The sequence below is a fragment of the Vitis vinifera genome, chromosome 15 (assembly GCF_030704535.1).
Source record: "Vitis vinifera cultivar Pinot Noir 40024 chromosome 15, ASM3070453v1".
NCBI lineage: Eukaryota > Viridiplantae > Streptophyta > Magnoliopsida > Vitales > Vitaceae > Vitis > Vitis vinifera.
Window position 1 is genome coordinate 521,306 of NC_081819.1, and position 19,133 is coordinate 540,438.

The window sequence follows — 19,133 nt, forward strand, 5'->3', positions numbered from 1 at the left end:
TAAGTTTAACTAAAGTTGATGCAGGAGCAAACAGACTAAAATTTTAAGGTCTAAACATGGTATAGAATTCGTAAGTACCTATGAAATTGGGATTCTTTGCTTAGGAAGCAACATGAAAAAGGTCAAACTTTAATTATTGGCCAACTTAAAAGTAAGGGACGGACAACACCAAATCGATGCTATTTGCGCAAAGTTGAGGAAGAATCGGATGATAATTTACTTCTTCATTGCCCTAAAGCAATATCCTATGGCAGCTTGTTTTCTCTTTGTTTGGTGTAGTTTGGGTGATGCACTCTACAATAAAAGGAAATTTGTTGAGTTGGTGTGGAAATTTTATGGGAAAGAAACAGAAAAAAACTTGGAGGCCTACCCCTATCTATTTGTTTTGAACATTGTGGAAGGGAAGAAATATGAGGTCTTTTGAAGATTTGCCGTCAGAACAAAAAAATTGAATCTTCTTTTACGAGTACTTTTTTGGAATGCATCAAAGTGTACATAGATAACCATTCTTTGTCTATATTAGGTTGTTTATTGGCTTAGCTTAAAGTAAGGAATCGGAAATTGTTTTTTGTCAATCTCCTCTCCTCAATCATGCCTTTTCAGGTGTCAATTGTATACATCATGTGTTGTGACTTTTTTTTTTTTTTTTTTTTTATCAGAAACGAAGAAGATATATTAATAGAAGAAAAGATACAAGAGAAAGAAGAGATACAAGAGAAAGAAAAGAAACCAAGAGAAGCAAATGTTGTGACATTTGCTTAGGCATCATTAATATATATCCGTTATTTGCCTATCAAAAAAAAAAAAAAAAAGAAAATAGTTTTGAGTATCTTTTAGTTGAACTTTTAAAATTGTTTTGTGTGTCTATGTGTTTATAGCATCTAAATACATGATAGATATTACCAAAAAAGTGAATATATAATGCACATTACAGTAAAAAAATTACTAAAAGCAAAAAAGTTAGGCAGCAAGGAACACTACCTGCTAGTGGATGGACTTAGATCATCCAGGTCAAGCAAAATATCCCAAAGCAGCATAACAATAGAATGCAATGTTTGACCCTTTAGAGAGACAATAGAAGCTGCAGTAGGTATTAAAGCATCTGCAGCAACTGCTCTGACATCATCATCGGGATCCTCCAGCCCAGTTTTACAAGCAGGAAGAACATGGGCAAGCAAATTATGAAGCATCTCCTGATGTCAAGAAAATAACCAGATATCACGACAAGGAGAAGCGGGAACCTCAAAACACAAATATAATGAAACTACAGCTAGACCTCATGAATTTCATGTCTATGTTAACAAGCCATAGACAGATAGCAAGAGATGTGTACTCTAATTTTCAGTGAGAAACCTATGTGGCAAGCTAGTGTGGTATGTGTTGATACCTATGCCAATATTTCACATTATATTAGGGGACCATGGATCTTCAATAAAGATTAAATGCACAACTCATAGGTAGACATACATTCAATTACCGAGTCATTTAGGCTCTGTTTGGAAGGTGTTTTCAAAAACAGTTTTTGGAAATGTTCTCTGATTTTTTGTAGAATTTCAAATGGTTTTAACCTGTTTTCTATAATTTTAAAAATAACTTTTATATGTAATGCTTTATTTTTAATCATTCTCCGTATTTGTATAATAATTTTTTTAAAAAAAAAGTGAAAACAACTAAAAGATATTTTTTAACAACACTATATTTTCTATTTTTAAGAACAAAAAATTGTTTTCTGTTTTTTTATTGCTAATTTTTTTTTTTTTTTTTATTCTGGAACAGGAAACTGATTTAAGAAATAGTTGCCAAATAGGATCTTAATCACTCCTAAACTACAACTAAAGAAAAAACTTCTTGATTGCCACTACAAAAATAATAATATCCTATCAAATAATGATACAACAAGGAACAACAACAAGAAGAAAGCCCACTTCATCAGAGGGCTGAATTTCTCAGTCCAATGAAATACCAAGTCAAACATTAAAAAACTTGTATCCATGACTACCACACAATTGCATGAAAGAAATCATATGCAGATAGTTATTTACAATTATTGTAATACAAATTACATATTAAAAAACTCATATCCATGACTACCAGACAACTACAAGGAAAGAATTCTGAGCAAATAGTCCCTACATTCTTTCAAACACATCACTTGTAAAATTAAAGGAACTTGATGAACCCCCCAACCCAACCATAAAAAACAAGAATTGATCAATAATATATGAGAGAAATCCAAGCATAAAGCAAGTGAAAAAGTTTTACCTGTCGCACAGCAACCAAATACTTGATACCCAAAAGGCTCCCATGACGAATCTCCCATTCTGGTCTACACTGAAATAAGAGGTAGAACTAATTGAAAAAGATATGAAATCAAAGCATAAATATCACAACTAAAAAAATATTCAAACAGTATAGAGGACTTAAAAGCTTGTCTTACATGATAATTACCTGCATTTGTAGCAAGATATTCAATGTTTCATGAACCAATGGGGGATGCATGTATTTAAGCACAGCACCTAATGCTTGAGCACAAGTTTCTCGCACTGGTGCAACAACTTGATCAGATACATAGTCTCCAAACCTGCAAAACAACAATAAAAAATAAAAAAATGAGATAACCAAAACAAAGACCATCAAACAGAGCTACCAATCATGCAACAGGACAAAACAGAGATGTATATGATGTACTGAAGGGCTTAGATCAACACTGGAAAGAATACAACAAAATAATTACCCCTCATTAAATTAGAAATCTATAAGGGAACAAGTTAAAGATTATGACAAACCCAACAGGAAACAAAAACATACCGGTCTAAGGACAATACACACAAAAACCGAATCGCACAATCTTGAAGAAATTCACTATTTTTAAGCCAAGAATGCCTAGCCACCTTAATCAAGTTCATCAGCTCACAATTTTCTGGAAGATTTTTCAGTACATCCATCTTTCCTATGCAATTCTTATCTTCATGATCACCCTTCAGTCCACCACCCATGTCAACATCTTCTTTACATGGAAAACATGCACCATCAATATAAGATTCAGGCTTCACCTTAACAGAACTAACATCAAGTTCTCCATTAGCTTGCCAAGCAGGCAAATTGCATCCACTGTCTTCAACCCTTATTCTGATATCCAAGTTAGCATGATTGCCAGCAGAACCCACTGTATCCATCAATGGAGATGATAGATCTTCAGACTTCAGCCTTTTCAAGTTTGGCTCTGATTCATCGGCTGGAACTTGCATATTCAAATCAATCTCTCTCTCTCTCTTTAATGTGTTTGAATTATCTTTTTCTTTTAATTCAATAAATGATGCAGCACCTGAGCTAAGGTCAGGCATCAACACTCCAGCAGAAGCACCTTGATGGGTTAAAATTTCTCTCAAAGCCATGACACTACCATGGCGAATCTCCCACACTGACAATATACAAGAGAAAATATCATTTGATGAGGAAACCAATGCAAGCTCAAACAGTAGTAAACTAGGAAAACTTTACCTGGATCAAACATATCAAGTAGAAGTTGTTCAACAAAACTATGGAAAGGCCATCGCCCATCTCCATCATGGTCAAAGTTGTCTTCGTCTACAATAGGATCCATGAATACCTGCAAGGAATAAGAACTTCAAAGTATTGCTTCTGGTACCTTCATGTGGGACAAAAAGAAGGTAATTGCATCCTAAATGAAAAAGAAATTTTACAACTGTGTCAAGCTTTAACAAAAATGGTTAACATATGGGTGAAGCAATCCAAACTGCAATTTTCAACAGATGAAATGAGGACCATCTTCTAGAAATCTAGATCATTTAAGATATAAATCAGTGTAAATTCTAAAACCACATATAAAGGCACAGGAGGAAATGCAACATAACTAGCATACATCAACTAACTGGAAAAAAATTTTCAAAGTCCAACTCTTTAGCCATATCACTGTGCTTTAGTTTTTGACATATTGTTGTTATTGAAATTTACAACCTTCTGACATAAATTCCAAACTTAACTAAGCTTAAGCCTCAATTATAAGCCATACTAAACTGAGGCCTCATAAATGTGGACTAAATTATCATTTATCAAGTTTTAATTGATAAACTAACAGCAGTATCTCAAGAATTAAAGAACAGTTACATCCCTGATGTGCTAACCTTTGAACTATACCAATCCAGACAATTTTAGAACAAAATAGCGACTACATCCATGGAAAAACAAAATATTCTAAATCCAAAACAAAAATTTAGGTAATTTGAGCTAAGCATCAGAATAAACTTTAAAACGCATCTCCAGGTCACGGCATGAGTGAAAATGCAAAATCAATAGTATATCAACAAAAGAAAAGGAAAAAGAAAAAGAAGATCAAAGCCTATGGAACCAGACCCCTCAACATTCCCTCCACGCCCCCAACAAATCCAACACCCCCACCTCTTCCAAAAAAAATTATAAAGTGATAGCAATGCAGATACACTCAAATACCTTGTCTGAATGTAAGGATTCTGGACAGGATTCCTTAGGTGTTGTCAACACTTCTGCTGTATCTCCATCCTCAGACCAACCTTTTGTTTGGTCTTTCGAATTTATTTTTGCCTTTCGTTTTAAGAGATTCAATTCCCTTGCACTTGGCCTTTTAGATATGATAGTGGGAACCATATTAGCAACCAGTCGTTGAATACTATGAACAGATTGTGAATTGTTAAATCTGTTATCTATTCCATTTCCTTGGGGGTTAAACTTATGTACAATAAGGTCTTCATCTCGTATCATATCATTGACATCCATGAACTGCTCACACATGTCCAAACCTACATGCAGAAATAGTACATGTCAGTGTGAGAAGCATGTGAAAATAAGAGGATCACAATATGCAATAGTACATCCCATTAGATCCTGGAAAAAAACAAGGAAACTAAGATACCACATCCAAAGAAAATTCACCACTTGACTTAAATACACAGTTCTATCATAACAGGATGAGAAGCCTGCATATTACAAACAAGTAGAGAAAATAAACATATTAAAGGAATCAAAACAAATAACTGACTGTAGAACATTGAATCCGCCTTTTATACCACCAACTGCTTTTTCTCCATTTAACTTGATGCTGTGGGAGACTAAAGGAACAATAAAGCAATCCACTTCCTGATAAAGCGCCTCAAAAATAGAGAACAAGCCCTTAAAACTACAAGTTCCTTCACTCCCACATAAAACCAGGAAATGAGGAGAAGAAAAAAACAGAAAAAAAAAAAAAAAGACATGGTCTGCTTGGAAATGTTTTTGAAAACAGTCCTTAAAAAAACAGTTTAGAAAATATTTCAGTTCTGGGTTTTAGGGGAAAAAAGAACTGTGGCCAGTTAAAAAGGCTGTCCTGGGTCTTCAGCATATTGGTCACAGTCATCAAAGACCTGAACCGGAGGTGCTTGAGGGGCAGTAGAAGAAGCTGACTTATTGATGGCTTGGCTCAAGCTTTTTTTTTTTTTTCAAAGTGTTCTCCATATTTCAATTACTGCTAAGCACACCCTACAAAAAATAATTGAAAACACCTAAAATTTGTTCTAAATACAACCTATTTTCAAAAAACTATTTTCTATCAAAAGTTTGTCAAACATGTTTTTTAAGTTGAAAAATTGTATTCTGTTTTAAAAAATATAAATTTGTTTTCGAAAACAGTTTCAAAACAGGGCCATAGGCTCCACAATTCCCCATAATCAGTGTGAATCATAAATGTGTTTATGAAGCATAAACTTGTTCTACTTGAGGCATTGCATAATTTCTTTTCAGTGTGGAAAGACAATAGATGCACTTCTGGGCTGTGGAAAAGAAGCTTTATAAGATCAAGTAAAAGGGTGGGGACGAAGGGCTCTCCTTCTTGAAGCCAAGCCCAGGTTCAATTTTTCCCCCCAACCTGCGAGGAAAAAATTATTTGGCTAGTATATCATATGAAGAAGCATCCTTGAACAAAGTCTTTGAAAACAAGGAGCATTCTAACCAAAGGCTGAAACTCTGTAATTGTAGGTTATAGACTAAGATGCTTCTAGATGATGGCCCTCTATCTTTAATTGATTTTGTTGATTGGTTGGGTTCTTATTGAGGGTGGGTGTAGTTTTTTGTAGCACCTCTATTCTCTTGATTGTGCTTTTGGGCAACCATTGTATATTCTTGTGTACTTCAGGGGACTCTTTTTAGCACTTTCTTTTATATGATACTCTCTTGTTTTACCTATCAAAAAAACAACATATGAAGAAGCCCCTGTACTGGAGAGCTTTTTTGGGTTCAACCAGAAATAGAGGGAAAGGATCACCACTCATCTCAAGGGAGTAGAGTCAATGCTGACATAATGTGCACCTTTAAAATGCCCTCGGGGAAATGCAGGGAGTTGTAGCTAATCGAGTAGCTCCGAAAGCATGTTTACAAGCTCATGATGAGGAACATGATGTAGCTCATGAGGGTAATAGAATTATCCCTGAGGCTAGTAAATGGAATCCTGAACTGACTGCTACTTGTGGAGTAGGGAAGAAAATTAAATTTGAATTCCCAGCATATCATCAGAATTTATAGCAAATTAAAGAACAAAATTTCTGGTGATACCAGTGGGCACCAAGAGCAATGGGTGAGAGATTTTGAGAATGGCAGTATCCTGCTTTTGTAATGACATAGTGCAGGTGGGTGTAAATAGAGTTGCAGAGATTGAGATGGGTAATGCAAGTTGAGAAGACCAAATTTCTGGTGGTAGATGGGCAAGAGCAGTAGTTTCTGAATACCAATGTGCAAATGGGGACTGGAGTAATATAGGATGAGCAGTAGCAGTAGCAATAGCAAAGCTTTGTGATGCTTATGGCAAAAGAGATGTTCATCATCAGTACAATCTGATAGCCGTGCCAAGGAAAGGAACTTCTGCTAATTTCCATAGTTCAAAGAGCAATGGATGAATAGATGATGAGTCTCACAATTAGCTCAACATAACATTCATATCTATATAAATAATTTAGCAGTCTGGTATTGCCCTTTTTATGGCTGGCTAGTCAACCAAAGGCTATTTAGGACAAACTCTTGCCCTTCCATATCAGCTTGTTAAGATAAAGACAGCTAATTTAGATTTTCAAGAGGTAGTTAAAAGGACTCAGAAGAGAGAACCATGATTGTCTAGGACCAGGAACTTCTCATCAAGTAAAGCAGAAATATATGCTCTTTCAAGGGAGAAGGGATGAGAAATCATAAATCTATTAGTCAAGCAAATCGCTGCAGAAATTGAAGCTCTAACTGACTGGAGAAAGGGATTGCAGTAAATATTCATGTGGAACCCGTTCTTTAGAAAGATCCAGAGGGGACAAGCATAGATGCCTTTAAAGGGTTACTCTTGCCACCAACAGTCCTCCCAGAAGCAATGCCGAGACCTCTTCACCAACAAGCAGCCAAACATGAGAGAAAATCTCAAAGACTTTATAGCCTCTATGAGGATCAATGAGTTAACTGTAATTGTTGTAGAAATCAACAGTAAAGATAGATGTGAATGTCAAATCACAAAAAAAGGTTCAAAAAGTCAAAGATCTTTATTGTTTAAAATGGAATCTTATATTGTGATAATTCTCTAAATTATTGACAATAACATGCAAACTAAAGTCCATAAAAGAATCGGTTTCTATCATCTATGTTACCAACCCATAAAAAAATATGAAAAAACAACATTTACTAACCCAAACGACGTCGAAGATTTTGTTTCTGACGAGCCAATCGATCCCTTGGATTCTTGGTATTATCACTTGCAATATCATACTCCTGAATTGAAACCATGTTCATTTTTAATACAAATAACCATAAAAGAAAATTTAAAGGAAATCAATACCACCTATCCCTTTACAATGCAAGAAACATTTATAATAAACAATATGTCAAGTAATTACACAAGCATTAAATTAATTACACAAGCATTTTATTTTTCCTTTTTCTGTCCCTATTAAGACTTGAACCTAGAACCTCCTACAAACCCACCCCAACCTTTTAGCACTTGAGTCAGCCCTCAAGGGCAGTAATTTAGTCCGTAAAAAAAATCAACCCATTTTTAGCACCTACTATACCGATTTTGCCTTTTTTTTAGTAGGTAACCTTTTTCCCTTTCTAGGAATCAAACCTAGAAGCTCCCCTATCCACATTCCAACCCCTTGCACTTGACAAGCCTCAAGGACCTGGCTTAAAGGATACTTACAATTACACATGCTCATTTTCCTTCCTCTAACAAGTATTTCATCTGCATGCACAACCATAATAATAACACTGCTATGATGTCATCACACAAATATACAAGGATCAACAATAGTTCCCTTTGTCCATGCCTTGAGAGTACTAACTAAAACTTTCAAGCCAACTTTATGGATCCACAAGTAGCATGCCATTGGGCTATGCACCCAATTTGAATCCATTGAGCAACATTTCCAAGAGGTTGCTCTCTATAAACCTCCCTTTGCAGGATACCAAGCAACTATCTAAAGACAAGCTGATATAGTGTCTATTCCTTAGGCAAAGACGCAGAAAAGAGTATATTAAAAGAAACAGGGCACCCAAAGGCAAACCCAAAGCATACAGGAAGTATACAACAAGCGCCTTATAGGCTAAAAACAAAAGGGAGGGGATACAAAAAATTTACCCACCCTCATCTATTGCCCACCCTACACAAAAAAGTTAAATAAAGAATTAGGCCTGTCAACATTACAACACTTAGACCAAGACCACAAATTGCTAACAAAAGAAAATTTCATCCTTTGGATTGAAAGATCCTCATTTTCAAACGCAACCCTATTTCTTTCCCTCCAAACCATCCAAAAGAGGCATAAGGGGGCTGCTTTACAAACCTTCACCTGTTTCTTGCCCACAAACTACCCATGCCACCCAAGAAGAATCTCCTTCACCGATGAAGGAAGAACCCATAGAACCCCCAAAAAGGTTAAATAACAAGTCCCATTAAACCCTTGCCTTTGTGCAATGAATTAAAAGATGATTTATAGACTCTTCAGCATCCCCACAAAGATAACATCTGTTTGGAAGTGCCCAACCCCTCTTCTTTAGTTGGTCCAAAGTTAGAACTTTACCCCCAGTAGCTTCCCAAGCAAAAAAACCAACCTCAGTAGGAACAAATGGGCTCCAAATAATACTTTTCGGGAACGGGACTGTGCTACTACCCTCCAAAGCACTATAAAACGATTTAACGGAAAAATTACCACCCTTTGCCTCCTTCCACTGTAACTTACCCTCCAAATTGAAAACCACTCTCTTTCCTTGCAAAGGGAAAAGTAATCTCTCTACCGTCTTCATCTCCCAATCATTAAACGGTCTCAAAAAGCGTGGATTTTAGCCCCCCTCCTCCCCCAAAGTATCCCAAACCTCCGCCACCCATGCCTCTTTGGAAGTCGCCAAAGCATACAAAGATGGAAAAGAAATGCTAAGAGTCTCTTCTCCACACCACCTATCCTTCCAAAATCTCACTCTTCGACCATTCCCTATAGAAAAAACAAATTTGTCTTTCATAAAAGGTCATTCCTTTCTAATTTCCTTCCAAAGCCCCACCTCATACCCTTCCCTTACTTCTCCAGTACACCACCCCCCTTCTTCTACCCCATAATTTCCAATAATAACTTGATGCCATAGAGCCTCCCTTTCTTCCACAAAGCACCAACTCCATTTACCTAAGAGGGCTCTATTAAGTTTAGAAAGACATCTAACACCCAAGTTGCCCTTTCTTTTATCTGAACAAACAATCGACCACTTCACAAGATAAGGCTTCTTCTCCAACTTTCTCCCACCCCAAAGAAAGTCCCTTTGAATTTTTTCTAGCCTCAGCCTTACTACTTGTGGCTTACATAGCATAGACATATAGTAAATGGGAATGGTTGACAATGTGCTACGAATAAAGGTAATCCTCCCTCCTTTAGAAATAAATTATCTCTTCCACATGACAAGCCTTTTCCGGAACCTCTCTTCCACCCCATCCCAACTTGCAACTGAATTATGACCAGCCCCCAAAGGAAGTCCCAGATATATCCTTAGAAACAACAATGGACAAAGATTGGTCTCTCAAAATAGTCAGAATGCGTGTGCTTATCCTGAAGATCCAATACAAAAGATCAGTCTCTCAATTATCCCATCTCAGTGATACTTAGGAGTTTACATCCACCAAAGAACAAAGGAGTAGGCAAAGTACAAAGGAGTGGAGACAAATGAAACACAGAGAGAATAATAAGAACAAAAGCAAGTAACTTCTGTAACAGAATTGAAGAATCAGTAGTAGGAACTTCAAGCAAAGACAAAAGAAGAAACCATGCATAGAGGAGCTAAAAGCACCTAAATTCTTACTCTCTTCTGGCTACATCTAATTCTTAAACATGACAACAGGGGAACAGAACTATAGAAGCTTGATGATAGGAGTTCTAATGATGTCTCCAGATCCTTCTGTATTGTATGTGGAATGGTATTATATAAGTCATGCCCAAGTTTAATGTTTTATCTTGCTCTGCAGTGGGTAATGGAGAACTGTCTGATCAAAAGAAAAAAATGGAGGAATAGTCAGATTTTCACTAAATTGATCTAACAACCCATAAACTAAAGAGGTAAATCTTGACAACATCTTCCCATCATTTTCTCATTGATATTTAATAAGAGCAGCCAGAAAATGGCTTGGGACTCAGCCTTGGTCTTGATAAGATTTGAATAGCCTTAAGTACGAAGTGCCTAGGCAGTTCAAATTGAGACCTAAAAAGTTTCATGGTGCAATCCACCACCCTGCTGGTTAGCATTGCTAACTTCACAAAATTCTTCAGGTGGATCCAGGTCCTTCTCATGGCATCCTAGTTTTGAGAGGGACAAACATGTGATGCAGCACAGAAGGTAAAATGCAAGGAGAGTATAATTGAAAGGACCCTAGGAATCACTTCTAGAAACCTTTAGGCTTCACACCCAAGTACTCTTTGTCTAACACAATGAAAATAGTGGCTGCTGGAAATTCATTCATTCATTCATTCCTCTCAAAAAACTAATCAACTACTTACTATATAAAACTTCTCTAGGGACTTATAACTCCTTGGAACTAGACACAGTAACAATACAACTTGAAAATAACAAACTTGGACTGACTATTGACCACATTAAAGACTATTGGAAAATGACAATAATAATGACAGAAAATGGTAACTTATAACCATTAACTAGGCCCATAACTTGATTTCTGGAAAGCACTTTCTGGGCTGAACCCATATTGACTTATATAAGATCCCAACTAAGCCCATTATCATCCAGAGGGAGCCAAATTAAACTCCTTTGCGCCTTTGATAAACTTTTAAAGGCGGCCGCCACTTGTCTCCATCAATATGACTGCAGATTCCAAATTTTGATGCCTTTTTGATCCAGAGATGTAGCAAGAAATTTGAGCAAGTTGGTATAGGAGATGCTTGATCTAGTTGGCAGGTTTTTTCTCGATCAGCTTCACTTTCCAATTCTAACATCTGACGAATATAGATTACTTTTCTTCAGAAGAGAGTGAAAGTGTCAGCTCCCATGCATTTCCTTTCTTAATGAGGAGAACTCTTTTCCTCACAATTTCAGAAACTGCCTCACACCATAGAAAGGCAATTTTGGTAAAATACATGCTCAATCTGCTAGGAGCTAGATTAATGAGAAGTCAATTGATAGTCATTCAACTCAGTGCAAGGGCACTTCAGTCCTTTGTGCTTTATTCCTTATCCACATCCTGGACGACTCCAGCTTCTTAATAGAAACTCTTCATTTGTAGTAGACTTGGCATTCTAGTGCTTTTGTGCTAAGAAGGATGACATGGTTGACCTTATTTTTCCTGTCATCTTTTTAGATGATATGAAAGATAAGAAATGCTAGGATTTTTCAACAGAGAATGCTGATTCCTTAGTATTTATCAACAAGCAGAACCTTATTCTGTTGGTGTGGATCATTCATCTTTTTATGTATCATGTACCTGAGATTGCTGAATGAATAGTAGGCAGTAAATCACACAAGACAATACTTTCACCCTTTGCTTACTACTGGGGCTTCTTCACCCCTCTTTTTTAAAATAAATAGAAAACCCTACCCTCTTCAAGTCAGTTGCATTATTATGATTAAAAAATATAGAGAAAATTTTAAATTCACAGAAAAAAGAAGAGCATTACCTGTCCCCCAGATGCCAATAATGCACCAAACTCCAGCACCTTGTTAATATCAAAGCTGTTATAATTTAACAGTGGAGAAGTGAGATAACATATAATTTTTTTCTCACTTACAATTTTGAACATAAAGATCAATTTTATCTAAAAGAATACCAAAGAGAAGAACTAAGCATGGAATAAAAAAGAAGCATTACTAACCTTCTAAATGGACTGCCAGCCATAATTTTGGGATGATAATCAGGCCATGCCACCACATCTTCGACTTCACCAGAAATACCTGCTTCCGACATTCTTTTTCCAACACAAGCAAATAATTCAGACAAAGATGAATGCTTCACATTCTCAGCAATGGCGCCAATAGCATGAGCAGCAGCAACCCTTGTATCCCAATTTTTACTACGGAGATATTGAGAAACCTAAATTCACAAAACGCTGGTTAAGCCAGATAATAGAAAGATAAATCTACACTCAGTAGTATAATAAACAAAGAACTGTACTGAACAACTCATGACCAATTGGACAACTACCCTGTGTATGCTCAAGAAAAATAAACTAAAGCTTCACTCAGAAGGTAAAAAGGAAAAAAGGAAACAGCTCCAATGGCTGCAGCCCATGTGTAAGAAGAACAAGGGACTCATGTAGAAACCCCACCAGTATCCCCATCCACATTTCACCCTACAAACCTAATTGCATCCTATCAAATGGTCTCTCCTCCTACAATCAAACCTGGACCACAAGAAATCCTGCTGAATTCTAAACAAAACATTAACTGGGATCATCAAGACCAGGAGGTAAGTGGCAATATGAATCAAACAAGATTTTGACAATATAACCTTCATCCAAAGGAGAAATGGCTTTCTTTCATCCATTTAATTTCCTATAAATCCTTGGGTCCTAAATAGGTGCTGTATGAATACCCAAAAGAGAAAAGAGCCAATCCAAAGTCTACCAACCTAAACCTTTGGTTAGCTGGCTCAGGGTTCAGCACCTGCAGCAGCACCTATTGGGAACACCAATATTGAAATTAATGCCTAAGAGTGCTTTTACTAAGATTTACCCTGAAGGACGGACACCCTTCCAAGAACTAAGAGGTAAGCTTGTTAATGTGAACTCCTAACCCCAGCTACAGAAAAGAAAATAGTAGCATTTGCAAATTGCAAATGAGACACGAATACATCTTCCCACCAAAACCCCTTTACACTTGGCTTCAGTCATTAATCCACTCAACCCCATTTGCAAATTGCAACAATTTGTAAAAAGAATGGAGAAAGGCAGCCTTTCTGCCTTCCCTCTTGATATTACCCAACTCTTACCAGTGCTACTATCTGAAACTACAAAACTAACTGAAGATATGCAGCCCCAAATCCATCATCTCCATCTATATATATATTTGATAGGTAAAAAGTGCATTAAATTGAAAAGCCATGAAAGACAACACAAACTACACAGGAAGTATACAAGCACACTCCAAGCAAAAACACAAAAGCCCACCCCTTACTAGCAACCTAACCAAACGATGAAATCAATCATAGACAAGGAATCAACCCCTAAACCCCCCTCTAGTCCATTTTAAAAAGTTACACAGAAATTTAATTTTTGATCTGATAGCTCAACGTTTTCAAAAGCCCTTCTATTTTTCTCTTTCCAAATAGTTCAATACAACCAAAGAGGAGACACATTCCAAGCCTTCTTTATGTTCTTTCTAATAAAACGACAATATCAACTTAGAAGCATTGCTTTGACTAAGGAATGCACACCCAAAACACTCCAAACAAGGAGAATATCAATTACCATAACATACCTACCTTGGAGCAATGAAAAAGAATGTGATCACAAGATTCCTCCTCGCCTCTACAAAGACTCACCAACATCCACCCTCTCCTCTTCAACTTGTCCAAAGTTAGAATCCCTCTCCAAGATGCTTCCCAAACAAAAAACCTTACTCTTGTTGAAACCCAAGAATTCCAAATAAACCTTGTCGGGAACAAATTTGAACCCCTTTGTGCCATCCCACCATAGAAAGACTTAACTGAAAACTTGCCTTCCTTCCTAACCATCCACATTGCTTTGTCCTCTACCTCCCTACTCACCGATTTGCCTTGCAAGCATAAGAGGAGAGCACCAATACTATCCAACTCCCATTCTTGGAAATTCCTTAAGAAACAAGGGTTCAATAATCCCCATCATTAACCTGCTCCCAAGCGTCTCATACCCAAGCATCCTTTAAGGTGGCTATAGTGAACAAAGATGGGAAAGAGGTTCTCAAGGGGTGTCTCCAAGCCAAATGTCATTCCAAAATCGAACCTTTGGGAAATCTTGCTTTGTCCCCATTATTAGCCTGCTCCCAAGCGTCACATACCCAAGCATCCATTAAGGTGGCTATAGTGAACAAAGATGGGAAAGAGGTTTTCAAAGGGGTGTTTCCACACCAAATGTCCTTCCAAAAACGAACCTTTAGGAAATCTTGCTTTGGAGAGCATCCCACCCTCTCCTTTTAGACTTCCACAACCCAACTCCATAACACTCCCTCACCTCTAAAGAGCACCAACCCCCTGGACAGGTATTGTCTCTTCCACCTTGCAAGCCTTTTATGCACCCTCTCTTCCACCAAGTCTCAACTTATTGTCGACTTAAAGACAGCACCTAAACAAAGGCCAAGGTACCTGGAAGGTAATGACCCCACCCTACATCCCAATATCTCCACCAACTCCTCCATAATAGGAACTCTTCCTACTAAGATTAACTCACTTTTTTCTAAATGGGTCTTGAGCCCTAAAATCGCTTCAAGCTGCATTAAAGTCCAATGAAGATGCAAAAGTTGGTCCTTGCAAGCCTCACAAAAAACCAAAGTATCATCCACAAACGGAAAGTGAGACACCTTCACTCCCTTACCACCTTTGCCTCCAACCTTAAAACCTAAAATAAAACCTCCCTCCTTAGCTCTCTTAAGAAGAAGACTAAGAGTCTCCATTGCCAAAACAAATAAATAAGGAGACAAAGGATATCCTTGCCTCAACCCTCTAGATCTATGAAAAAAGCTTGTTAGGGTCCCATTGATCTGAACTGTAAACTTAGCTATAAAGGGACCCTTTGTAGCATTCTCCGGAAAATCCAACAAACTACCATCTTGAAGCATCAACCTTAGCGGCCAAAATCTAGATCCCAAAAGCACGAAGGAAGGCCTCGACTTTGACTAATTCATTAGCCCACTGCCAACAACGGGCGACCCAGCTAAAGAAAAAAAGGGGAGAAGGGGGAGATGATAACCTACCTTTAAAACTCGTTGCTCCTGCCAAGAGGGCACCATCGACTCCTGAAAACTCTCTCCACCAAACCCTAAGACGTCACCCTCATAAGGGGTTCAACGACGGTTGCCATGGAGCTAACAAATGCTCCACCAACAAGAGAACTTTCAAGACCCTCAGGCCTTCGTACCCATAGCCCCTCTACTAGGTTTGGAAAAAAGACCTTTGGGCTAGCCTTATTAGGCCTTCTCAAAAAACTCTTTTCCTCACAAATGCATTGGTAGTCCTAACACTCTCACCCAAACTTCACCACCACAAACACCTTCTCTAAAGCAACCAACATTTGGCCACCACCAATCCACACTGTAATCTTCTCTCCTCAAAGAAACTAGGCCACAAATGTCAAACCCTTTTGGCTTCAAAAACATTTTCAAACTCAAATAATATGAGAGGGCCTCACAACAAAGATAGTTGTAAATCATCTTTCAATCCTCAAGAATGCATTGCCTAAGATTTCAATGAGTCCATAATCGGCATTCAGCTTGAAGAAACATCTCACCTCCCCTCACCAGACACTTTTTTTTTTCCTTTTTTGATAGGTAAACATTTCTTGAGGAACAATGAATTGCTCGTAACCTCCTCTATCCCGCTCTCAATCAAGACTAACTCACCCACCTCCCTCTTGCCTCTATTTAGCATCTGTGCAAAGGAAGCATACTTTAAATGGGTATCCCCTCCCTTCTCCTCCAGCCACTAAAGAAACTCCATAGAAGCCTCAAAATGCCTAGGCGTAGGGACAACTCCAATGCTCCTCAGTTTGGTGGCAAGGATCTTCCATCCCCCTAAAAGTTCCCTTCCCTCTAAGGAGAACCTTTTCTCCTCTGCAAACAAAGGAAGAATCTTCCATCTTTGTTCTTGCGCAACTCCAAGTTGTAGCCCCTTCCATCTTCATTTTGGACCCTTCTGAAGGACTCCCTATACTTCCTTACATAGTAAAGCTTCCACCTCTCTAACAACCAAGCAAGACCCCTCTCTCCAAAAATCCAAGAGGATAACACCCAATTCCTTTCCACAATCTTCCCAATAGCCTTACCTTTGACTAACTCCAATGAAATTTCAAAGGATTTTTATTCCCATTCAAACCAACATTTTCCTCTATGATTTACTCCCATTATACCCAACTCTCAAGAATCACTAAATTCTGTGCAAAATATTGTCCATGGCACACACCTTAACTATAAACAAGTGAGAGCAAACCCACACGCGAGATTGCTAAAAGAAAAATATTGTCCATGATTTACACCTTCATGTTCAATGTAACTTTTATGATATCATAATAGCCCCTTTAATATCATGGCTTCTACTTCAATGTTAGCATTTTTTTTTTTTTTTTTGATAGGTAAAGAAAAGTCATATATAAAGTAAAGAGAAGACACCAAAAGCAATGCCCTCAAAGTATACAATAAAGGCTTAAAGGCTCAACCCAAAGGGGGTGGGAAAGAAGCAAAAAAACATCACCTGCCCTTACTTAGAGCCTAACCAATCAATAAAGCTAACAAGAGAAATAGCGCATATATATACAAACACCCTAGACCAAGACCACAGTTTACATACTGAGACCTAAAGCATGATTAAAAGAGCCTCAATAGCATGATCTTAAGTATTTTCAAAATTAATTTTGAAGACAACCCCATCCTCACCTAATGAGAATTTTTTTCATCCATGAACTCCTTTGCAATAAGAGATGCATCCAAAATTTCTCTGCTTTTCATAAAACCTTCAGTTGGATAGGGATAAGGCACCGGGGCCGGATGGCTTTACCATTGCAGTGTTTCAAGATTGTTGGGAAGTGATAAAGGAGGATTTAGTGAGAGTGTTTGCAGAGTTTCACAGGAGCGGAATTATCAATCAAAGTACTAACGCTTCCTTTATAGTTTTGTTACCCAAAAAAAGCATGTCAAAGAAAATCTCAGACTATAGACCTATTAGCTTGATCACTAGTCTTTACAAGATAATAGCCAAAGTGTTAGCAGGGCGACTAAGAGGGGTACTTCATGAAACCATCCATTCTACTCAAGGAGCCTTTGTTCAAGGGAGACAAATTTTGGATGCAGTTCTCATAGCCAATGAGATAGTGGATGAGAAAAGAAGATCAAGGGAAGAAGGAGTTGTCTTCAAAATTGACTTTGAAAAGGCCTATGACCACGTGAATTGGGATTTTTTGGATCATGTGTTGGAGATGAAAGGGTTTAGTCCTATATGGAGGAAATGGATGAGAGGTTGTTTGTCCTCGGTTTCTTTTGCAATCCTAGTGAACGGTAATGCGAAAGGGTGGGTTAAGGCATCTAGAGGTTTAAGACAAGGCGACCCTTTATCCCCTTTTTTGTTCACTATAGTGGCAAATGTATTGAGTAGGATGTTATTGAGAGCTAAGGAGAGAAACGTCTTGGAGGGTTTCAGGGTGGGTAGGAATAGAACAAGGGTATCCCATTTACAATTTGCAGATGATACCATTTTCTTTTCTAGTACTTGAGAAGAGGATATGATGACCCTTAAGAATGTTTTGCTAGTGTTTGGGCATATTTCTGGGTTGAAAGTTAATCTTGACAAAAGCAATATCTATGGCATTAATCTTGAACAAAATCATCTTTCTAGGTTGGCCGAGATGCTTGACTGCAAGGCTTCTGGGTGGCCTATACTTTACCTAGGTCTTCCTCTGGGAGGGAATCCTAAGGCGTGTGGTTTTTAGGATCCTGTGATTGAGAGGATATCAAGGAGATTAGATGCGTGGCAAAAGGCGTATTTATCTTTTGGAGGCAGGATAACTCTCATTCAATCTTGTCTCACCCATATGCCATGTTACTTTCTTTCCTTGTTTAAGATTCCTGCCTCAGTGGCTACAAAAATTGAGAGATTGCAAAGAGATTTTTTATGGTCAGGCGTAGGGGAAGGCAAAAGAGATCATTTGGTTAGTTCGGACGTAGTGTGTAAGCCGAAGTCGAAAGGGGGATTGGGATTTGGAAAGATTTCTGTAAGGAATGTCGCTCTCTTAGGGAAGTGGTTGTGGAGATATCCTAGGGAGGGTTCAACTCTATGGCATCAGGTTATTTTAAGTATTTATGGATCACACTCCAATGGCTGGGATGTCAACAATATAGTTAGATGGTCACATCATTGTCCTTGGAAGGCCATTGCACAAGTCTTCCAAGAGTTTTCCAAGTTTACTCGATTTGTGGTAGGTGACAAGGATAGAATTCAGTTCTGGGAAGACTTGTGGTGGGGGGACCAACTTTTGGGGGTCCAATATCCAAGACTACTTAGTGTAGTCACGGATAAAAATACTCCTATTTCTTCAATCCTAGGATCTACCCGCCCATTCTCTTGGAATTTCAACTTTCGTCGAAATCTTTCTGATTCTGAGATTGAAAATTTAAAAGGCCTTATGCGGTCTCTTGATCGTCTACACATATCACCTTCAGTTCCAGATATAAGATCCTGGTCTTTATCTCCTTCAGGATTTTTTAGAGTCAAATCTTTCTTTCTTACCTTATCTCAATATTCTGATTCGCCTTCAGTTTTCGCTACTAAGTTTGTCTGGAATTCTCAAGTCCTCTTCAAAGTCAAGTCCTTTGTCTGGTTGGTGGCTCACAAGAAGGTTAATACTAATGACTTGCTACAATTGAGAAGACCCCACAAAGCACTTAGTCCCGACATTTGTAAGTTGTGCATAAAG

General features: G+C 37.9%; 1 protein-coding gene across 2 annotated transcripts in view; it reads right to left on the reverse strand.

Moving 5' to 3' along the window:
• The window catches only part of LOC100247209 (TATA-binding protein-associated factor BTAF1), a 41,958-nt gene that overhangs the window by 9,657 nt on the left and 13,168 nt on the right, over positions 1 to 19,133 (reverse strand). For both annotated transcript variants that reach the window (XM_059743244.1, XM_002275249.5), the window contains exons 4-12: positions 12,354 to 12,571; positions 12,159 to 12,213; positions 7,686 to 7,767; positions 4,471 to 4,796; positions 3,502 to 3,610; positions 2,809 to 3,421; positions 2,449 to 2,581; positions 2,263 to 2,331; positions 982 to 1,193 (exon numbers count right to left, since the gene is read on the reverse strand). In XM_059743244.1, the coding sequence (XP_059599227.1) occupies positions 982 to 1,193; positions 2,263 to 2,331; positions 2,449 to 2,581; positions 2,809 to 3,421; positions 3,502 to 3,610; positions 4,471 to 4,796; positions 7,686 to 7,767; positions 12,159 to 12,213; positions 12,354 to 12,571 (1,817 nt within the window). The remainder of the gene's footprint in view (positions 1 to 981; positions 1,194 to 2,262; positions 2,332 to 2,448; positions 2,582 to 2,808; positions 3,422 to 3,501; positions 3,611 to 4,470; positions 4,797 to 7,685; positions 7,768 to 12,158; positions 12,214 to 12,353; positions 12,572 to 19,133) is intronic.